This window comes from Melanostigma gelatinosum (assembly GCF_949748355.1).
Source record: "Melanostigma gelatinosum genome assembly, chromosome: 12".
Lineage (NCBI taxonomy): Eukaryota > Metazoa > Chordata > Actinopteri > Perciformes > Zoarcidae > Melanostigma > Melanostigma gelatinosum.
Genome location: NC_136645.1, coordinates 19719275 through 19743332, shown reverse-complemented (window position 1 = coordinate 19743332; position 24058 = coordinate 19719275). Strand labels below are relative to the sequence as shown.

Sequence of the window (24058 nt, the reverse complement as noted above, 5' to 3'; positions counted from 1 at the left end):
GTGCAAACAGTCAGAACATTAGATGCTGTCTCTTCTCCACACTGCATTGGAACTTGGGCTGTTCAACTATGTACCATTTTAAAATAACCATGGACATGTTAACAGTGTAGCAGAACGTAGCCTTTTTTTTGGGGGGGGAACCCTGTTTTGTTGGGCATATTTGCCTTGTCATCATCTGAGAAAACAATCATCTGTAACAAACTATATTACAGTTGTGGTGAAAGATGTTTCAAAAGTACAAAAACAAGTACAGCACTGTGTGTATTTCGGTCCTCTGTCCATCGGTGTGTGTGTGTGTGTGTGTACGTGTGATTCGGCAGTAGAAACAGGAGAGGGGGGTGTTGAGAACTTTCTTGTAGCTCCCTCTGCCACGGGCCCAGAGGACAGAAGGAGGAGGAGAAGTAAAGAGGCACATAATGAGGTGCCTGAGGCGCTGTGTGTAGGAAACACAGCTGGTGTCCAACCTCGATCACTTTCTTATGGGGATGTCTCGATTATGTTGTGTTGCCCGTGATCCTCATCCAAGTTCTTAAATATTCAGCAATTGCTGATACTGCACTCATTAACAAAAATAAAAATAAAATCTGAGCAGTAGGCCTACTTTAGAATAAGTATAACTGTTTAGATTTTACATAGCTGAAAAAATCTGCATTGCAGCTTTCCATTAATGATTTTTTTTAATGATATTTAAGTAATATGTTGAATAGTTTTTGAGCATTTTAAGTTCAATGTCCACAGCAACATGTTAGAAGTGTATTCCACCTGCAATATATAGCCGAGGCAAAGCAACATTTAGTTTCAACACAAAGGGGCTCTGCACACATGGCTTGCTCGAAGCCTTGTCACATGCCCTTTAACTGACTCACAACTTTGCACAGTTTTAATTTTTCAGGGATCCCATTGGAGCATTTATTAAAGCCACTTAAACAAGGGATTGGAAATAGATCAGACTTTTACATAAACAATAAAGGCATGGATTTGCAGACCGGCTCGGGACATCGCTAGTGTTTTTTATATGTACATGCGTACGTACACCATAAGATTTCAGGTTCATTTCCCCAGTTAAATGAACCTCTGTGTGCTTCCCATCACTTGTAGCTCTGTGTGTGTGTGTGTGTGTGTGTGTGTGTGTGTGTGTGTGTGTGTGTGTGTGTGTGTGTGTGTGTGTGTGTGTGTGTGTGTGTGTGTGTGTGTGTGTGTGTGTGTGTGTGTGTGTGTGTGTGTGTGTGTGTGTGGGGGGGAAGCTGTGCAGGAGCATAGGGCTTGATAATTGGCTTGTGCTGGAGTGTCAGATGGCTGAAGAGGGGATAATGGCGGACTCAAGCTGCTGCCATGGGGGTGGGGGTGTGAAGGGGGGGGGTGGGCGCAGGGCTTTTTTGTGAATGGGCCTCTCTTGACCCCCCCTCCCCCAATTCAGGCCTGCCGGGCGCTTTTGTGGAAAGGAGCTGGGAACCCAGGAACCTGGCAGCAAGCGGGTGACCTTCTAGCACCTCGCTCTAGCTGCCTCTCCTCTCCCTCCCTTTCTCTTTCTTGACCCCCCTCTTATATTCTCCTCCTGCTCCCTCTCTCTCCCTGTCTCCCCCCCCTCCCCGGCTCGGCCTGCTTTGTCGCATGTCTTATTTTTCAGTGCATCTATTTTATTTTAAGGCCTCTTTCTCTCTCTCTGTTCGCTATTGTAAGAAAGGGAGTTCTCCCCCTTCATTTAAGCGGGTGAAACACAGAGGGTGGAAGGAAGAGTGAAACAAAAAGAGAGAAGAAAGCGGAGCTGGAATTTAGTTATGGAATACTGAAGGAAACAGCGGAGGGAAGGGAGAAAATGGGCTTTTTGAGAAAGGATGCAATTAAGGAAGAAACTATTGAGGAAAAAATAAAGCGAGCAAGACATTTACTGTATTTGAAGAAGCCAGATAAATCTTCCAAGTTCTAAATCTTTATTTTACACGCTCTCCCTCCTTTTTCACCACCTTCTTTTCTGTTGGAGGGCTCAATGGCAATAAAGAGAAGGCAGTTTTTTGTGTGTCATGAAATGAGACTAAGAAAAGCTGCCTTATTGAGTGTGGGTCTTTACCTCCTTCATAGGCACTGCTCTAGTCAGAGCTGCTAGCACCAATTTGATTTCTTTACGCCCTTATTTGTATGCTGTTGATATAATATAACTAACCTGTAAGAAGAAATACTTCTTAGGTATTGCAGTATGAATTATATTCTAAATGACTCTGCTTTGTCTGCCTTCTTGTTCTGCTGATCATCTCTGGTGTGTCTTTAGGTTTGTTTCTAAAACACAGTGCGAGCTACTTTGCATCAGCCGACATAAACCTTACATTTAAAAACTGTGAAATTTAAAACTCGGCGCACTGCAATGCAGCAGCTCCGGCCAGGATGAGCTAAAGAGGGGGAAAGTGGTGCCGGAGTGAGCCACCGTTGTAAGAGGCACCGAGCTGCATGCATGTGTGCTGTTTCTGAAAGCCTGAGCCTTTTCTTCCGGCGCCGCTCTGAAAAGGTGTGTCTTGTGTGTTTCCTGCCACAGGGAGATCGCTTTCACCAGGCAGCTGCAGAAACAGTCCCCCAAGCTGTCCTACTACTACCTGGGCTTTTACATCCACTCCTGTCCCAAGATGCGGTATAAGGTACGCATCGTCTCACACTGACACGTACAACAAGCTTCTCATGTTTTTTTTCACCTTCATTTAAACAGCATCTCCATGTGCTGAAAAGAGGTTTGATACTTTGATCAAAACATAGTTGTTGAAACATTTCCACTTCACATCATTACAGGCTATTATACTAGTATTAGGGCTGAACACATTAATATGTATGGACATTAACATATGAAAATAAATATGAATCTTACTGAGATTAAGACTGCGTCTTACTGAGCTGGTCGCGCTCTGCACAATACCCTGACTCTGTCGAGCTTCCTCATGTCTGAACCCAAATACGTCCAGATAACTGATGTACTGTTCCCCCTCTGACATGTAAGTCATCTCTTGCTCTTCAATGTTCAGTTCTACTGAGATCATTGCCACACAGTCCTACTGCTAGCATGAAAGCGTGGCGGGGCATTTTACATTTCCTCAACTACTCCCTCTTGCACGAGTCACATGATGCTCAGGGTAGCGCCTTTGCACGTGAAGCCACATGGCTGTTTCCGACCCTCTGATTGGTTAGATTGTGTAGCATTAATGAAACAAAACATTTATTGCATTTGTTACATCGCAAATTTTTTTTATTTGATGAGTCGTTCAGTCCTAACTGGTATTACATTTAATATTTCAGTCTGTTTGCAACACCGAGAGGATTGCTGCAACACTAGACGGTCCTAGTGAGGTAAACTCCTGGCAGTGTATGTGCAATATTACATACATCATGCAAACTTTATATTTTATATCACATACTTCTGCTCCTAAAACATGACGGCAACACTGTTCCTTTCTTTTATCAGTTCATCATAACTAGTTGTCTTTGCCCATGCTCCCCAAAATGCCATGATGCTATATGACTGTCTGTCTGGCTGTCTGTCCTTTTACTGTACCGTTATCCTGTGTGGAGGACAGACAATAAAGCTGTAACGTAGAGCTGTTTTATGGGCACATCAGGACGATGAGTCTGTGTCAGTCTCCAATGTTAATGCCTGTGTACCTACACCGCTTCCTGTCCGTCAGGCCAGTGACGAAGTAGTTTGTACTGCCGATTACTTTTGCATAATGTAGGTTTCCAGCCCATCTCTTTTTCCTCTTCTGCTTCTGTTGTTGTAGCTGCCGAGGCCTCTACAGGAGCCTACCTCTGTGCTGCTCTCTCATTTGCACACCTGCTCTAATTCTAATCACATATCAAGTATATTTTCTTCGGATGAAATAGTAGATTAGGCTTTACCTAAAAGATAAACATTCAACAATGTGTTTGTAACAAAGGTAGATCAGGAATGCTTTGTCAGAGATCCACTGTAGCTATCACGATGACGTGTACATGCAAATGCGTTTTACTCAAATGCACATGGAAGCATTATTCAATCCAAACAGCATATTCATGTGCTGTAAACCTCAAACATAGGAGGGATAAAAACAAGGACAAATTCAAGTGAGAGTGTGAGAGAGAAATAAAAAACCGATCGAGGGGAGGTACGAGCAAGGAAGAGAGGCTGCTGAAGACATTAGAGGTTGAGAGGAAGGTCACACTGCTGGCGGCGACTGTAACTCAGTAGCAAGGAGTGTGTTGCTCACGTGCGCACATCCATGCACAGTTTTTACACAAGTGTAGTCGATGTACTTCTACACAGAATCGCATAATGGACATGCACATGCACGCAGGAGCCACTAGTCACAAACGTGCTCACATTCACACCGAACGCCTCTTCAAGATCTATAGCCTCAGAAGTACGGTGAAAGGAAGCAGCCTTTCCAAGTCCAGTGCTTTTGGCCAAGATTTACCATTCATCCCTTATTTCTCTCATCCGTCTACTAATTCCTCCATTTCTCTGTCGTTTCATTCAGATGTTCCCAGAGATTGTTCTTGTTCATGGGAGACTGATGTCTTGTTGGGGATTATGGCAAAGCGCCACATCTTTTTGTCCATTTACAGCTTGTTTTGGGGTTTTGCGCAGTGCTTTGCCCATTTTCTGTGTATGGAATGCATGTGAGTGCGTTTGCTCTGTTTACGTGTCTGTGTGTGTTGAATCTTGATCACGCTGTTACCACAGTACCTAGCCCCCCCCCCCCCCCCCTGCGCTGGTATTTACTCCCCCAACCCCCCATATCTGTTCTTGTGTGTTTGCCATTGCAGCGCCTCGTTCACAAACCTCCCCACTTCTTCCTATTTCACCCGTGTGGAGGAACACAGGAGAAGGGTGAGAAGGTTGCCCAGTTCCCACCTTCTGGGCTCCCACACTCCCACAGAAACACAGCCGCGCTCCAACACACCCTCACCACATGCACAGTGTCTCGCTCTATTGTCGGATTTGCATATGAGCCCAAGTAGTTCATTAATGCACAGGCATACTGTGGAATTGTTCAAGCCGCTAAGATGGGGGAGCCCCTAAACTCCACTGTTATTGTGTTTGAGGTTCTCTGGTTTCTGGATCCTCCGTCCTGCTGCTTGCCTCTCTAAAGACCCAAACACCAGCACTTGAACCTGACTGGACACCACTCAAACCCCTCAAACACCACTCCCTCTCTCCTTTTTACCCACGCACACCCTCCTTTCAACCGCTGAACTCCCTCTACCCATCCGTCCACACTAATGTGGAGACATGTAGAATACACGGCTGCCGGTTTAGCCTTCAGTGCACACTGGTGGTGCTTTTCACACCCAAATTCTGAGCTTTTGGGAATACAAAAAAAAAGGTCTAAAATCTGTTTTCTCATACAGTGCTCTCATTCCCTGAGGAGTAATAGAAGTGCATTGTTTCTGTAACTGACACCAGCAGCATAATGAAAGACTTTTTCATGGTGAAAGTGTTCAGTAAAGGGAACCTCTACCTGAGCTGTTTTTTGTTATTGTTGTTATTGTTCCTGCTTTATGTGTGTTGTGGACCTATGGGCTATGTAAGGCTGCAGTCTTGAGAGTGGACTGACTCGTATCTGTGTTCTTGAGTTTTGAGTTGGTGGGGAAAAAAAGCATTTTCTGCCAAGTCGCATCTCTGCATGCCCGGGGGAACAGCTCCATGTGTGATGGGTTTAAAAGGTCTCGGCAGTGCCAAAGCCTGGACATGGTCCTGTAGCGCAGCCTTGAAGGGTCCTAGAAGACTTGGAGTCCAGCCAGGAGCAGGGGGCTGCCTGGCCAGTGTCAGTCCCTCACCTTTGTTCTCAAAGCTAGGACGGAGCGTCCCACAGAGCCTTGCTGTTTTGGCTGCTGGGTTCAGGGTTGGACGTGACATCCTGCCCCTGGCTCCTGTCCCTGGTCCCTTGGCCCTTCCTTGGCCCTCTGATGTTGAGCTGTAGAGAGCAGAAGGTGAAGCAGTTGGAGGCTAAATGAGACCAAAGGTCTTGGCCCTTCTGCCACTCTTTTTTTCTTCTTCTTTACTTTGCTCTTGTGTGAAGCTAAAAGTCATCTGAATGAACCGCTCTTAGAGTGATTATTTCTCTGTGTTGAGTGCATGCACATTTCTTGGGGCTTCCATAACGAAAAATAAATTGTCACTGCATGCTCGTTAAAAATCTGGCACCATCAAGACATTTTGCCAAAAAAACCCTGTCTAGATGCAGCTACAGTGTATTTCCTTTCATTGCCTGGGCTTCATGTTCTTGACGTGCTCTGCCTGACCCATCGCTTCAACTCGCATTGGTTTTTCTCACCATGTTGTATTCCCTCGTCCTCCAATAACTCCGCCATCCAGCTTCAGCAGCTCACAAAACATACTGAGTTTCATTAGCTTTCATTTGATCCATTTTGGACAGAGCGAGGAGTTAAAGATCCGTGCCACGTCGTAGTGATTTGCCATTTCTTTGCAGAGGTGTGTGTGTGTGTATGTGTGAGATCTTGTTCACGTCTGTTGTTTTTAAGTACTGAATAAGCAGATTTTGATGATAACAAACGAGGCGCTCACCCACTTGGCTTTACCAATCTGCAGTACCTGGTTTTAACAGATCAAGCACTTTTCAAGTGTGGCGCGCACACACACACACACACACACAGAATACCCAGTTAGTGAGGGAGTTATATGAAGTGGCGCTTACTCTTGTTGTTATTGTTCACAGTGAAAGAATGTCTCGTTCTGAGCCCAGGAAACCATTACATTTTCCACAGAGGGGAAGAAAGAAGGAGTGAGATCAAAATCAGTGAAAGGAGGAGGAAGAGGACAGATGGAGAGAGAAAAAAAAGGAGTGACAAAATGTGTGCCAAACGAGAAAAGGAGGCGAGATGAAAAGGATTACTCGTTTCCCGGCGGTACTTCACTGACTTTTAAAAGAGTCCTTTTTGCGGCAGCTGCACCTCCGTTCCCTTTCAGAACCAACTCCTCCTCGCTCACAAACAACAAACACCGTCGGAGGGGCGGTCAGTTCTCTAGCAACAGCCAGCAGTTTACCACATTGGCTTTTGAATTCAGTGGACCCGAAATGAATCCATCCAGGTGTCGGGCCACTGTGTGGAAGAGTATGCTGGGAACACGACCGATGAAAAGAGTTCGACGTCGGTTTCAGTCAGTTGCTGCTCTGCTAATGTTTTCCTTCATCAGTGTGTGGCTGCAGGCTTTTCTGTCACCTGCTGCATGAGTTTAGTTCTCATCAATTAGACATGACAAATTGCCTCCCTCCAGCTCAGGCACAGGACCTCATTTTCTCAGGATGCACATGAGCTGCACACAGAAGCTGAATAGTGATGAATACAAAAGGACTCTTTCCTTTTTCTCACTGATTTAATTTCAAATCAATCAAATCCGGAATAGCTGGTCCAAAAGGAAAAACAATTCTCATCTTAGTGAATCATTAGCAGTGCCATTGATAACCTGCAGCGTAGACATTAATGTAATGAATCTCTCCTTCAAACGGTCCCGCCTCCTCTCCAGGTACGCAGTCGCAGGTTGTGACTTGCCGAAAGGCTCCGAGCCGCACCTCTCAGGACCCTGCATGTGTGTTACTTACACTCGAGGGGCTTCAGACAGTATGTTATGTGTGCCTCACATTCTGCTTGTCACTTGTTGTACATCTGGGCAGATTAAGGGAGACAGTGATCGAGTTTGAGGCATCCAGAGGTGGGTGTTTGACATGGAGGCCCCCCCCCCCCGCGTACCATTCTGCACAGTACACAACTTCTCTTTTTAACATGTCGGGTTTGTTTATGAGGGCGTTCCTTTCCTCCATTCTCCTTTCTTCTCTCGGTGTAAACTTTCTAACCCTTTTTTGATAGATTTTGATGAGTGTTGGTGTGGACCTGTGGGTTTTACGCTTCGCAGGCCCTGCAGGTCCAGGCACAGTGCAGCCAACCTACCCCCCCCCTTTCTCTTTCTGTCCCTCTTTTTTTGTTTCCGTTCGTCTTTCAGCAACTGTTTATGAAAGCAGCCACCATGCTGGTCAGGATGAAAGATTGATGGAGAGAGAAGGGATGAGCGTGAACAAACTCTCAACTGATTTCATTCAAAGATAAAACATGGCATCACGTTTTCTCATACCTGCATGATACAATGCACTAAATCACGACAGCTCGCACAGCGGTGGTATGAAGTTGCGGTGGTATGAAGTTACTGTGCTGAGTGCAGCGTTCCATGTTGAATCTGATGGGCTCGTGTGTTTACTGTAATCATTTTTTTCTGTCTTTTCTTTTATTTTCTGCTTTCTTTTCCTCGGATGAAACGATATTCAGTTGGTTTTTATACGTTTTCTTTTTGCCAGCAGCAATACCTTCCAACAATCCTCGACTTAGAGAACCTGTGCCCATCGATATAAGATCAAACCCAACTCGGCCCATTCTCACCCTCTCTGTGGAATTTATAAGCTAAAGCATACCTCTTTTACAGCGGTCCAGCCCCCCTCACCCCCCTTAAATTGGAGCCTTTTTGACAGAAATGGTTCTGTTTGATTTAGCTCGACAGGAGACCACCAACAGTGAAACTTCTCAGCAGAAACATTTCTTAAAGTTTTTGATAATTTCTCTTCTCGTTTATGCCTCATCTCTTTTTTAACCATGTGTCCTGCCACGGGTGTGTTTTTAACAAATCATTAACAGGCTACAGCAGAGCCACTGCTTGGCCTCCCTAGGAGGAGCGCTGACGGGGTCTGAGGGGGGTAGAGCTCAAGAGGTCAGGTCAGACGATTCAGTCTTACTGTGAGTGGAAGGACAAAGTTGGGTTGCGGGGGGGGGGGTGTACTGGTGGCAGGAAGGGGAGGAGCGAGGGGAAGGTGTGAAGGTCACAAGGGCGAAAATGAGAGTTTGGAGACTGTGTCATGCTGAGGAGATCCAGAGCCCACCAGCTGCCAGCCTGAGGTGTTTGCCTTGCCATTAACTTCACCACTATTTATTTTCAAACCCGCTGCAGCTGCGGCGCTTTGTCTGAAATGCCTCGGTGTCGTTTTTGGCAAGGGAATGCAGGCAGAGCTTTGATAAGCACTACTGGACAGAATGAGCCGGTCTCATAAATGCAGTCGGACACTTCTTCAGAGTGTGGGTGGAGGGCAGTTAGCAGTTTTGAAGGTGGGGTTTTAAGACCGAGATTAGGGGCTGCGTCTCCGACTGCAAGTCAGTAAGCTGTGGTCTGTGTCAGACAGGCGTAACAGCTCGCCTGCCCATAAAGACCAGAGGAGATAAAGAGATAAAAGTGCCCCAGTCGGTGAGCCGATGCCCATAAAAGCGCTGCCATTGGTTCTCGGGGGCTCCGTAGAAATGTGATCCTGTAAAAATATTTTCTTCTCATTAACCTGTCATCCGTGAAGCCATGACGCATAGCCGGGCCAGGGAGTGCTGGGACAGAGTGGGGTGGGTGGAGAGGGGATTGTGCGGGTTGTCTAGGGGCCCGAGGGGGGAGACTTACCAGCCTCGATGCTTTATTTGAAGGTGGTAATGTGTCGAGCAGGGTGAAAAGGCCTTTGGTGGGCCCCGGAGTGTTTAAACAGCAGCAGTTAACGTAAATCTCCCCAAACGTAGATGCACACACACACACACACACACACACCCACACACAAAGGTATGTGTACATTTAGGCACAGACTGTGGTGAAAGTAGGTCTCTGTGGTCTATTCTGAGACACGGCTTGTTTGGACATGTCTTTCATTGGCGCTGTCCGTCTGTCCAGCCTGCTTCGTTTTTTGGTGTTATTTGTCTAGCTGCATGTGTGTTTGTGTGAGCGGCGCTGTTTACGTGTGTCCATCAGCGGCAAGAGCCCCCCCCCCCCCCTTCCGTGCCCCCCCCCCCCCTTGTCTGGGCAGAACGTATGCGTTTCAACAGTCTTAATGCGATAGAAGGGGTGTATTGTGGCAGCTGTATGTTTGAGAGAGTGTACAGATGTAGGGGTCAGGGCCTCTGTTTATTGTTGTTTTTTGGACTAAGATTGGTTGAATGTGACCCTGGGTCAGAGTGCTGGCCCGGGCCAACATAGGTTAGGTCTGGTCGGCAGCGGGTCACATTAGGCCCCTTTGTATACCCACCGGGTTCAGGCTGTGCCCTGAGTGACAACCAGCTGAATGACGGACTGCAAGGAGACCACAAATGTGACACGGTGACCGTATTTGTCTGTTTGGGTCAAATGTCCATGTTTCTGCTGAGAGTGCTTGACAAATGTTTAATCCTGACCTAATATCCCATTCGCCATTGCGTTCAACCGCCTATAATCTAAATCAGGCTGTTTCTTGTATTGCATGTTATTTTTGGATATCTTTTGCCCGGAGCAAACAGAGCAAGGTCTAACATTCGTGAGCTCATCTATTTTGCGACCAGCCTGGCATCACACTCTCGGAGCCGCTCTGTCTCACACTGAAGTGGGTGTTCAGCTGACCAGGAGATTACTGTTTAACTTAATGCTCTTTCCTTAGAGATTTGAGCTTTTCTGAGACTGTTAACTAAAATAGGCTCATTGAGACTGCATTTAGACATTCTGCACAGTGACTTGTGTGCACACGCATTAAAAGGGACACCTCAGCTCGGGGTAGGGTGGGTGGAAACCCAACTGGAGATATGAGCAGGAAATCAGCAGCAGATGTGGGTGTAAAGTAACGCAGATGGAGGCAGGGAAACCCTCTTACTAGGACACCAAGTCCACCTCCTGTCTTCTGGTCTTTCTTCCACCGAGGCTGAAAGAGGATCACTTTGAGCCATGACACTGCTGTGCAACTGCGAAGCAACGAATGATCTCATCCTCAAAAGTCTCCTTCCAATGCAGGATGCGATCGTGTCTGAGATCTCCCTCGTATCGGGACTAATAATAAAAAGACAATGTCATAAAAGTAGTAGAAAGCAAAGGGAGACGCAAGAGGATCACAAGAACAGAGGGTAGGAATAATGATTTATAAAGCTTCACTTTAGTGATTTAAAGGGAAATGCGCAGATGTTCAACCGTATCTCTATCTTCCTTGAGTTAGGGATGGAGTGTGCAAAATGCCTGCAGGTGCGGATCAGCAAAACCATTGTTCTTCCTTCATCCAGTGACATAATTCGACGTATTTGGAGGTGATAAAGAACTACAGAGTGCTACTTTAGCTTTGGTAGCTGTCAAACGTCTTTGTTTTATTCGCTTGTATTGCAAATTAGTTATGTTTCCAACAGTGCAGAGATCGGTATGGAGGATTATTTACAGTGTACATTATACAGTGTTTTGGCTGACTCGCATATTGAGCCGTCTTCAGCCGGCGAGAGTTATGTTGGACGCTGTCGCCGCCGACAACCTCGAGAGAAAGAGCCGCGTGTGTGCGTTACTGTCCATGAAAGTGTTCCTCCTCACGGGGACAGAGCTGTGCTGGAGACCCTCTCAAGGATCCCCAAGATAAACTTGGACAACCAAGACCAGCAGGGCGATTTTGGGGCGAGATTTGTCAATCAAATTTGCTCATTTAATGGCCTGCCAAGGAAACTAAGAGAGCTTGGGTAATGTAGCACAACAATGCATCCTGGAACAGGAGCTATCACCTTTCTTGGTCAATACAGCATCCACTGGGAAATAGATTTCTTGTCAGTGGACTACATTTACCATCAGCACTGATTGAACATCCATATTTCGCTTTAAGGTGATATTAATTCTGCTGGCCTTAGCTCCTCATTGATTTTCTCAATTTAATGATTAATTGCTTGGTCTATGACATCATGTCAGAATATTTCCCAAAGCCCAAGTGGATTTTTTGAAATCGCTTTTTTTATTGTCTGACCACAACCCAAAGATATTCAATTTACAATGATTTAAGACAGAAAAGCATCAAATCCTCACATTTGAGAAGCGGAAACCAGAGAAATATTTGGCATTGAATAATTAATGGTTCATCAAAAATAACTGATTAATTTTCTGATTAATCAATTAAATTGTCTCAACTCTACACACACCAAACTCCTAGTCAGGCAAGGAGGAAGCAAGGAGGCAAAAGCACTGTAGGTTTTCACGAGGATTCCTTGGCTGCAGCGAGGCACTCCGTTTATGCGTCTGATTAATTGCTTTTCATATAAATCATCATAGGTACGGGCCTGAGGTATCGCTCCCTATCTTGAGGTGTGTGAGAAAACAAGGCAAGAATTAGGGGAGGGTGCACAATGAAGAAGAGGAACAAGGTGACCGTTATGCGTTTGAGTTGGTAATAAAGTTCCCTCTGACAGCAGGGCCTCTGCTGTGTGTGTGTGTGTGTGTGTGTGTGTGTGTGTGTGTGTGTGTGTGTGTGGGCCTGAAAAGAATGAGTGATGCTGTGTCACCGAGGGAGCTCGGAGTGATAATAGATCTGCAAAGTATTGTGTAACTGGTGGAGATATGTGTTTATTTACTTTTGATGAATGAGGTTGTGCAATTGTTTACTCGGCGGCAGCTTGCTATTCAAATGAGGTTAAGTAATTTCCCCCTCTGTCTTGTTAAAGTTCAGTTCATCGGGAAGAAGATCGCCTCCCTATGAACGGTGACAAACGCACTGCACAACAATAGATCTGACTGACTGAGTGCATTCTCCGACTTGTAAGCGCACAGTCTCCATTTTGTTTTATGTGGCGGCGATTGAATGCAGCTCTTTATTTTTCTAATCCGTCTGTTTTCCCTCTCGTCTCCATCCCACCCTCTGTCTGCTTAGCTCTACCCCCACGTCGGGCTCTTTCCAAGCCCCCCCTCTTCCAACATCCTCTCTCAGTCCTGGGCACCCAGACTGCTCCTATCTGTTCGCCTCAGTCCTCGTCTCAGTGACGTTAAATACCATCCCGTTAGCCATCTGCACCGAATTTCACTCCCGTCCCTCCCCGTCTCCGTCTAATCTTCCTCTCTTTTCTCACACCTCCGGCAGCAGCCAAGTCTGTCCCGCTAAAGTTTGTACATGTTTCCCTCTTTCTCCACTTGTTTTTTTTCATCCCCCAGCTCCTTTTCCATCTCTCTAAACGAGCCTTTCAGGGCTTGTCGGTCATCGGCATCACCTCCATATCCGTCTGAACATACGAGCACAGAAAGGAGGGAAGGTTGGAGGGATGGTGACGGATTGGCTCGTGGGGGAGGGTTTGAGCGTTTAGAAAGGGAGGAACGGAGCCACTGAAGAGAGGACCAAGCCAAAAAGATATTCGTCTGGGGAAACCCTCAACCTGTTGATCGGCCGTGTGGCTAACTCAATTTTGTGGACACATTCAAAAACACATGTGCACACGCACACAAACCGTCACTTCCTGTGTCCTTTTTCACAACACTCGCTAAGCTAACGCCCACTCAGAGACATAGATTTGTAGGAATTGGCCGTTTTAACTCCCAGCTATTAGATTGGCTCTTAGACTCTTCACATCAGTCTTCTCTCTCAAGGATCTAAGTTTCAGGAAACCATTACTGCGTCCTCTGTTCTAAGTCACCGTTGGACAACGCGATGGATGTTGTGAGCAAGCTGACGCTGAAGCAGAAAACACTGGGCTGAAGAGAGCCAGGGGAAGCTGCAGGGGTAGCTGTGAATTACAGGGCCTTCAAGGCAACCTGGGGAAGGAAGAACATAAAGAAAGTCTGTGGTAAGCTCAGTCTTCAGGTTCAGTCCAATAAAGAGAAGAAGCTGACAGAAGCTTTTCGGTACTCTCTTATTTCCTCTCTCCTCTGTCCAGACCATAGATGTGTCCGCTCACACTCCTCTGGCCTTCTCTTCAACCTTTCCTCTGTTCAGGGGGAGAATTGAGGAATTGCACGTGTGCCATGACTTTACTCTCTCGCTCTCTCGCTCTCTCTGTGGTCAGGTAGACCTCTCTTTCTGTTGACGCGTCACAACAAAGGACTGGAAATATTATTTTGGACTGTAAACACAGAACAGAGGCCTTCAGAAATCAGGAATCCACTTTGTATCGGTGTGCATTTACAAAAGAAATAAAGTGCAACACAAAAACACAAAGACTGCTTTTCTTCATGGACTAGTGGCATTCCCAAAGGTCTGTCCTAGCTTGTTTTCATTCTTCTCCTATCTCGCTTACGCTTTCTGTCTAAAGACTAGCTACTCCGTTCGCACCTCTTGTTTCTGCTGTCTCCCTTCCACCGTCCCTATACGCACCCGGGTCGGGTTGAAGCGCGATGTCGGGTGTGCCGAGTCCTATCGCGGTAAAGTATGCGTGCCTCACTGTGTCTCTACTGCTGAGCAGGTGTGTGTGTGCTTTCTGTGTTGAAGGAGCCTATAGAGGTGTGGCAGAGTGTGCAAGTGTCGAGCTGACTGCGCTGACAGTTGTAGAAGGCTGTAGGTTGTCGGGACACGGAGAGCATTCGTTCAATGTGTGTCCATCGCTGCTACAGATACATAGCATTCCACCGCCATCCATCTGTTGGCGGAGGCACTTAAAGCGCGTTGGTGTCTTCTGCTTCCGTCTGACATGCCCCCCCCCCCACCCCACAGCACAGCCTGTACATCAGTTTTGTCCTGCATGATTGTATGAATTTAGTAATACATTTTGGCGTTTCTCCCTGCACCCCTTCGCTTAGTTATGGCGCGCAGCAGAAAGGTTGCTGAAGATGAGCTTGACTGTGTCTCTACTGTTTTCCATTTCTCAGTGCTGTAAAGCAGCGTAGTTCACTCTCATGGCGTCTCATGTCTCATGTGAAAACAAGCAGCATATTTTCCATAAAGGCCCCGTGACGGATGGGTCGTGGTCAGAGCGCCACGGATGGTATTTCCTTTGTCTTGCTTATTTTGAGTTCGTAATGACATCTGCATTTTTTTTCTCTCTCTCTCTCGTCCTGCACTTTTTGACCTCAGCTGTGTATGAAACCGTGTGTTCGTGAAATGTTGGAGTCTTCGCCCTCCAGTTTATTGTCTCTAAAAAAACAAATACTATCGTTGGGCTTGTTGCAGGCGCCTGCATGTATACAGAGCTATCTCAGCCGTTTGTGTTTGTTTGGTGGCGTGTGATGGAACACAGGTCTCTGATAATGGAGTCTCCTCTCTTCTGTTCATTCAACCGCTTCACTTTTTTTTTTTTTTTTTTCCTCTGTGCCCTGCAGCTGTTTTTGTTCAGCTTGGTTTACTTTCCATCCAAAATGTTAGGTCAAATACGGACTTGTGCCCATTTCACAAGCACACATTACAATATGCTGGTGTGTTTACATTTCCTGCTCAGCCTTGCAGACAACATAACACTCCTGACACGGAGACTCAAACAAAGAACTTAAACAGAGCAGAGCTTGATCCAGGTCTCACCCCTGATCCTGACCCTGAGGTCAGTTTACAACTTGTCAAACCTTTAACCCTGAAAGGTCACAAGCGTATAGTGTGTAGGGCTGTCCTCGACCAAAGAGATTCTTAGCCGACTAACCCTCATACGATTGTTGTTGATTAAATCTATTTTCCACACAAAAGCACCACTTTACATATTGTGTTTACCAGAGATATGCTTGGCACGAGATTCAGCGTGATTAAAGCATAAAGAAAAACTAATTGACAAAATGTATCTTAGTCGACTGTAAGGCCAAAATGGCCGATAAATCTTCTCAGGAGGAACAGCCCTAGTAGTGTCAATTAGTGTAAATGATTGTTTTAATATTGATTTATCCATTTTGTGTATTAATTAGTCTATGAAATGTTAGAATATCGTCAACAAAATGAAAATTATGGATTTAATTAGTTTGTTGTGTCCAACAAACGATATTAAGGAATTTATGGCAATATAAAATAATGAAGGAAATTAGTTAAAAGCAAGAGTTTGGCATTTTCCCCGGACAAAACAGTTCATAACTAATCGATTTTCAAGCAGGAGGCCTAACCCTCTTTCTCCCTCACTCTGTCCCTTTTGTATCCCCAGGGGCAGTACCGGCCTTCAGACCTCCTGTGCCCAGAAACCTTTGCCTGGGTACCAATAGAGCAATGCGTACTCCAGTTGGAGAACACCCGCTATGCTCGATTCAACCAGGATCCCGATGCAGGTACAACTATGTAACACTCTACCGTTACCGTTATTCATTTAACGTCTGAAAATCACTGACCTGCCACTTTGAGCTCCGTCTTAGAATCCTCCAGTTCTTCCTGAATGAACCCATGAACCTTGTGTTGACATCTGATCCAGTTTCACGGTGGTGCTGTATTGAAATCTGTGGGCTTGCTCCGAGGCACCATTGAACACGGCTCCCACAGTCCTCGCTCCACCATGATCCTTCAGCATGGCCAGAGCAGAGCCAGCGGAGTCATTATGGAAGGACCATGTTGCCATTAGATGAATAGTGATCTTTGCTCTAACAAACCACATGCAGAAGGTAGACTGGCAGACGCCCATCGCCTGGACTGGCGAGCTGTGATATGGGGACCAGGGAGAGTTTTTAACAGAGTCTGAGAGGAAAGGTTTGAATGATGATTTGTTTTTGCAGAGATGCATGGATAGAGAGACTTATACATTTTTTGTATCTCCTTTATTACTCCTTTAATCAGTCTCTGCTAACTCTGCTGTATGGACTTTGCATTTCTGTGCTCTTGCACATGTAACTGAAATTGTTTGCATGTTATGGCTCTGCATGCGGAGCAGAAAGACTCCCACCTCATGTAGACCGACATGGTCCAGTGTAGGGCACTGCTCAGCCTCGGAATGAAGAAGTTAAATACATTTTACTGTACAGATACTGTATAACAGGAGATGACTGGAGGTTGTTGGTAACGTAAGCACATACATAATATGGTTATTGCAAGTGTTTCAACCCGAGCGGTTGATTGTGCCATCTCCTGCTTACTCTTTCTCATTAATCTGCATCACCAAACAGGAAAGAGCCACTGATAGACCGTAATGGGAGATGTCAAGTAGACTAGGATTGATATATGAAGAGTAAGAGGTGGAGTAATAGAAGAACAGATGGAAAGAGAAACTGGGGAGACGTGATGGAAATGATTTTATAGAGATTTGAAGTGAAAGGGAGGCAGGCTGGCGGTTGTGTGCTGGCACTAGAAGAGAGAGAAGTACAAAACAATGAGAGACAGATTGACAGGGAGGTGGAGGAGGAAGAAGGATATGTGATTCTGGAGAAAGGCGGCTCAAGAGTTTGCTGTGGTGAGGTCATACCTGGACTCGTGCCATGCAGAGACCAACACAAATGATGAACTTCAAAGAAGCTCTCTGGCACTGATCAGGAGGCAACCTCTGGATCTGAAGAGTGACGCCAATGCTGAGGTGCCTTGAACTTGCATTCTCTCTACTGGCCAACAGGGGGCAACTCTGATTGTATAGAAGTCTATGAGAAAATGACTACTTCTCACTTGATTCATTACCTCAGTAGACATTGTTAAACGTGAGTTTATGGTCTCAATCGCTCGTTTCAAGTCTTCTTCAAAACAGCATGATCCATAGGGTCCCATTCATGGTAAACTCGATGATGAACCCCCCCTATGCTTTAGGATGGGCTGCCATGGCGTTGTCCGGCCTTGGAGTTGTCCGTGTTGTCGTCTTGCAACTCTAACCCTTTCACAGTTTGTTTTCAGTTCTTGAAAGTTAATTGTAACGGTTTTGGTCGTTTTAAAAAGGTCTTATTTGGCATTCGGTTGTACTTGGATGCATCCTCTGGTATCAAAACAAGACGGCACAGCCACAATTAAGAACTCAAACCAATGGCTGATGTTTCCTGTTATACAGTCTGTGGCATTGATGCCACTTTCAGAAATAGATCTGACATTTTCTTCTCAGTCATACCGCTAATCCCAGAGTGGGCACAAATGACTGAGGACCAGGTGGCAGTTTGAGAGTTCGCCGTTTTCACTGTGGCCAGAGTGTTTGTGTGTCAGTGGCTCTTGCGGTGCCTCCATCGTGGACTGATGATCTTGGACGAGTCCCGACATTTTTGTTATTGAAGGCCCTGGCTGTCCGAAAAGCAGTCTCGTTAAACTTCAGTGCTAGCTGTCTTGATGGTTCGCTCTCAGGTCTGTTGCCAAGCTGCGTGGTGCCAGACTGCCGTGCTTGTGTGACGGGTTCTGTCGTCTCCATAAATACACCCAGTGGTCAGTCTGCAGTGTCATCGTCAGGCTAGCAGCATGGTACGCTGTGTAGGCCTGTGGCCCACTCCTAATTGACAATATATCAATGAGTGGCTTCTTTGTGGCCTTAATAAAGACCACATCGCTTTAAATTAAAGGATTAAAGGAGAAAAACGTGTACATTTTGTTGTCTTCAGCAGGCTAGACTATTGTAATGTGTCTTTACAGGTCTTAGTAAAAAAATAAAATCAGCTGCAGCTTGTGCAGATGAGACCTCACGAACACAAAGCGAGGGCAGCACACTACACCGGTCCTTGAATCACTGCGTTGACTTCCTGAGATGCAGAATCCTGTCACCAAATGGTCTCTGGGCCTAAACACATCTCTGATTGTGATGTGTGGGGGCTTTACTGAGTGTTACCTGATTCAAAACTAAGGGAGGTGCAGCAGCTTCTAGTTTCTACGCTCCCCACCTGAGGAACACGCCAACTCAGTACCTGAGGTCTGCCAGCTACTTTTAAATCAGGGCTTAAAAGACAAATGTTTACTGCTGCTTTCCAATAAATTAGATGAATAACTTGTGTTTTATCTGTGACTATTTATTTGCTTGCTTTTGCTTATTGTTATTGCTTTTAAAAATCCAATTTCTCTCTAATCTACGGCTATTTATTTGCACATTTTTCTCGCTTTGCTTGTCTTCATTGTATTTTAATTGCAATTTTAATGTTTTCTTAGCGTCTCATGATTAATATATTTATTTATTATATTTATTTATATTTATTTTACATATTCTACAGCGGTGCCTTGCCCTATAGCTGTTTTAGTGTGTTGTGATACTCATATTTTGTACTGCTTTTTTGTAATGCTTTCATGAAATAAGAGTGTCACACTTATCTTTGTCTTTCTGTTGATTTACAACAAACGTTCAACACAATGTGTCATTTATCTCGCCCACATTTAGGCTGGTTGTCAAATACAGCTCCTGAAATTTGTATCCATAACCCTATGAACAGAGTTAAGATAAGTTTGCGATGCATCAAATAAATGTGCAAAGTAAATTACAAAGCTCGGTAGAGATGAGGGTTAGGATTGTAGGAATATACATATTTTCATAGAATTCACACCACAAGTCAGAGCATGTTTTTAGCAGATCAAAAGACTCTTTAAGATGCTCTGAAGTATCTTCTCCTCCTTGAAGTCTTGTAGTAGTTGGTTGAATGCATGTTGTCTTTTTGTCGAGCCCAAAATAACAATTACACTTTCAGTACAATCTGCAGTCATGTCCACACACAGACTGATGAATCAACTTGGAATACTTGAACTTGAGAACCTGAGAACAAAGGTTCTTGATCTAAAAATAAATACAATTTTGTTTAAGAAATTTCAGTTTTCAAACTGTCAGCGAAGTCCCCAACTAAGGCTTGCCTCGAACTCCAAACCTCACCCAGGGGTGAAAAAGAATTTGGGTAGCTGGGTGTGCGTTCAGATTGTGAACCCGGGTGACCAGGTTACAGAGCTACAGTCTTAATGAGGTGTGTAAAGACCGCTCATCCAACGTTTACACTACTCTGTCCAAAGCAGGCTCACATTGATTACATGCCTGTTGCTGACACATCGAGGGCCCTAGGGCTCTAGCAAAAGTACATACAGTACACACACACACCGTCTACACAGCACATATGCGTTATCTCTCACACACTCGTAATCTAGTGTTTGCTTGAGGGAAAAAGAAGTAGGGGCATTGCCCGCTCAGCAGGATAAACACACAAAAAAATGTGTGACATAAGTAGTCACCCCCTGGGCCTCGAGTGCGTCCGGCAGGCGCTGAACCAGACGCACACAATTACGCACTGCGATACACAAACTACACCATGCATTTAGAAAAGTATCTGAACTGTTGAAGTGGACTATTGGTTTCATACGAAGGCGCTAGCCTGACGGCACCCACCACCCATGACCCCGTCTGCCTCCATGTTTCCAGCTCTTACCGTTTACACTTTCATATCTTGTCTCGCTGTCGGAGCCACTTTGCTCTGCTCTTCAGAAGGCTTTCTGCTACTTAGCCCGACTCGTGCTAATGTTCAGAGTGGAGGGGAGACGGATATCACTCCTCTCCCAGTTTCTTGTTATAAAGCGGGAGGTAGCTTTTGTTTCTGCTGCAGAAGAACCTGTCCCTCATTTTAGCAACAATAATGATGATAATGTCCTTTTAAAATCCAGGGGAATTCTCTTGTTGCTTTCTTTACGGAGGAGGTCAAAATTCATGGTTCGGCTCCAGAGATGCAGGGTCAGCTGGACGGATGTGTGCCAACACAGGGGCTTGAACCCGGGTCTTATGGTCAAAGTGCAGTCCTCTTTCTTTTCAAACGTAAGCTCTGTTTTTTTGGATTTTGCAACATTGGGTCATAGGAGACGGTCATAACCTGATGGCCTGCCTTTGACCGGCGTCCGGTGTTAAGCAAGTGTTCTGAAAGCTGGAGATGGATGGCAAGAGAGAGAGAGGAGCGTGGCCGAGGTGTCGAGGCTTCTTAGCCTCGACTCTGACCCTCTCACTCCCTTGCCGACCCTCACCACTCCTCTTCCCCCCCCCGACCCTTGAACCCCCGACTCCGAGGAGCCGTGACCTCAGATCGGCGTGTCACTGAACGTCCGGTAGGCCTGGCGGGAACGGGGTCTGGAGCCACTCAAGATGAGGGGGGGGGGGGGGGGGGGGCACACTGGTGGAGGATGGACGGAGTGAAGAAGCAATGAAAGATGTTTACGTGAGGAGCGGATGTTTGGTTTGCCTTGAGTAAGAGAGAAGGAGAGATGGGGCCGATGCTCTGTGTTACTGTTGAGGTTAATAGACCGTCTGAAAGCTGCATGCTGCTCTCTGTTTAACTCTGTGATATGTTCACTACTTCATATCTTCACAGGGGGACAGTGGTGCATTTGAGGAAGCAAATGTTGCGCAAGTGGGCTGTCTCACGGATAAAGAAAAGGAGGAGGCACATAGCGCGTACAGAGACAATGCCAAGGGCAGCTTAAGTCATTTAGGAAGCATCGAACATTTAAATACTTTTGACTTTCATCCCATCAGGAACCCATTAATTCTTCATGGACCAAAATCACGGTCATGTGGAAGTTACACAACATGTTTACATCTTTTTCGAACCCATTTCTCCCCCTCATGGCGAAGCTTCACGTACTGCTGATCTCCTTAGTTTAAAAGTTTATATCAAGCATTCCTCAATTATGTGACTCAGCAGTTTCTGGAGAAGGGGAAAGACACAGTGGTTAGGGCATTACTGAGCAGGGAAATGAGGCCAATAAATAAAATGTGAATCCACAGGGAACTGTGAAAGTAAAAGTTGAAATATGAAAATGTCGATGGAGAGTGGGGGGGAGAGCTAAAAGAGCCTCAGGGCTTTGTGTCTATAACGAGCACTCGTCTGTCCTCTGGCTCGATTGTCAGTTAGCGTCGGTGCTAAGATGAACAGTTGGGATATTCACTCACGGTCTGTCCACCGACACACGTGACTGTTTGAAATCTCTCATTTGTGAGATCTCAAAGTGCATTTCATCTGCAACAAAGTCGGTTGGCTCATGTTGCTTTTAACAAGTTTCTGATCACACCCAGCCCTCCGAGTACTCGCGGTTCAGCCGGAGTGCCTCTGACACCGGAGGATCCCTTTTAACATCTGGCACGAGAGAAAAGACTTGTTTGTGGCATTACATCACCGTTTAGCAGCGTTCCTCTTTGTTTTGTTTTCCCAGTTTATGAGGTGATCAGGTGGGATTTAGCAGACCTGTGGCGAATTTTTTAGGAATTAGGCAGAAATATGTGCGCCTCGGCTCACTCGCACCACCTGGGTGCTCAGCTGTGAGCCACATGGGTGTTGTCATGGGGAGTGGTAGTGGCGGGTGGGAGGCCTCTGAGCTCTATTAATACCAAATCTAACTCGCTCCTGTTTGACTGATGTGTCGCCATGGGCCTGGCAAGCTATTCCACTCCACGCCGTGGCCTGAAGTTCATTTTCATCTGCTTCCTCTTAGCAAGGCCAGACCAGGATTGCTCCAGACAGGACAGACTGGTGGAATGAAGTACTGTAGAGTTTCTAAGGGGGGGGGGGGGGTGTACATTTCAGAAGGCACGGTATGAATTAAAAATTGTTGTAACGGCAGAATGCTCGGAGAAGACGAGCTGAGGGGCTTCGCGAAGAGATGAGGGGATTTTCAGAGGGCAATTAGAGGGACTTGAACTGCCGGTGAATGCAAATGAAGGACTCCTCAATTCTGACTGGAGTGGAAGATGATTAGAGCTCATGATGGATTTGAAGACCCCCGTGCATTCACACATTATGTGCGGTATACCTGGGTTACGTTGGCTCAGTTGATGCCGCCTGCTGTGACGCTCCCTTGCGTGTCGTCTTGCCACCAGCTGCTTGGCTCAACCTCGCACTCCTGGAGGCAGCTGTTTTAGTGGCAGAGAAGAGGGTCATCTGGTTTTTACCCCCCCCCTTTTTCTTTTTTTTTAGTTTTCCATCTGACTCTCCAGAGGACCATTTGTAGCTGCTGAACACGCAGAGTGTAGAGATTAGCAGTGTTTTCACTGGTCTGATGGGAGCTGGCAGTCATGACCTCATGAAATGCAGAGTTTGGCAAGGCAGCAGGGGAGCAAGGCCCCGTAAACAAGGCCAACTAACTGTGCTGCTCACACACCACCGTGACTCCAGGTTTAGGGCAAAGGGGAATTAGAGCTGGGGGGGGGGGCAGCTTCTCGGAACAATGGCGTATCCTTGCCAAGTCACTCAGAGGTTAGCTCATAAGAAGGAGGGACAATAAGGCCAATGTTAACTGTGCTTAATGTGTCTCCGCTGCTCCTCATTATGTCCTCGTGTTTGTGTCCAGGAGACGCCCGGGTGCTGAAGGACGTGGGCAGAGCTCTGGTGCTGTACAGGCGGGCCGTGATGCCCTACGCAGCCTACTCCCGCAAGGGCAAAGGCTCCAGCGACGAGCTGGAGGTGCAGCAGTACGCCGACTTGGTTGGCCAAGACTGCGCTGAGAAGATCCTGCTCTACCGCGCCTAAACACACAGCGTCGCACCACTGCACCTTTTTAATATGTAGCTGAATAAACGGCCCCACAGCAACGTCTGTCTGTTCATACGTCTGTGCGTCTCCTCACTGTCTGTGAAAGTGCTTTCTGCTGCCGCTCCCAGTCGTCTCGCCGCGCTTGGCTCTACAAAAGCTGGAAGAAACGCAGGAGCCTCTCGCTATCGATCTATGTATCCATTCACCCGTTGGCCTCATCCATCACTTATGTCTCATTCACATTTATTTACGCTTTATTTGTCAATTATTCCTGCAGCGTCCATTCTCAGATTATGTTGAGATGTAAGCATGTTGTCCTTTTGAATGTTCAGTGATTTTGGTCGTCCGTTGCTTCCAGTATATCTCGAAACTTCACGACACCACAACCTGATTTTTTCTTTTTTTTTAATCTCCAAATTTATACACCAACACATGACTTTTTTAATTTTAATTTTTTCAATCACTGGGTTTATTGACAGCAGCAAACTCACTGTTTTTAATGCTTTTGTCTAATATTTATAGCTTTATTTGCTTTTCTTTTAATATTGACACTGTTATTTTCAGTTAAGCCAAATAAATGGGTTGTATTATTCCTTACTCGAATTTTGTGGCTTTCCTTTGCGTGCTAATTGTTCAACACAACCCTTAATCCACCGGCAGTGGAACTATGGGAACAATAATGCATTAAGAGTCCTCTAGCTGCCACAAACTGTGTATTTCTTCACATACGTAAGTGTAAAAATATAAACATACGAAAACACATGCATGCCCAGAGATACTGTACATGCTTGACTTGAGACTTGTTGAATTGGGCCAAGCGACAGGTGTTAGATATATGAGCCGGCAGAACAGAAAACGCCCATTGCCTCAACAGCAGCTCATCTCTCAGCCAGAGCACAGCTCAGCTCAGCTGGTGCCAGCAGGCAGGCTTGCTAGTTTCACTTTAACTAGTTATGTAACCGATTTCAGATTTATTAACAGATCACCTGG

At 46.0% G+C, this 24058-nt stretch overlaps 1 protein-coding gene across 4 annotated transcripts in view; it reads left to right on the top strand.

The window, feature by feature from the left end:
* The window catches only part of ate1 (arginyltransferase 1), a 48337-nt gene extending 24684 nt beyond the window's left edge, over window positions 1–23653 (top strand). For all 4 annotated transcript variants that reach the window (XM_079279669.1, XM_079279668.1, XM_079279667.1 and 1 more), the window contains 3 exons: window positions 2528–2627; window positions 15850–15970; window positions 22887–23653. In XM_079279669.1, the coding sequence (XP_079135795.1) occupies window positions 2528–2627; window positions 15850–15970; window positions 22887–23065 (400 nt within the window). In that variant the 3' untranslated portion in view covers window positions 23066–23653. The remainder of the gene's footprint in view (window positions 1–2527; window positions 2628–15849; window positions 15971–22886) is intronic.
* Window positions 23654–24058: the final 405 nt, after the last annotated feature.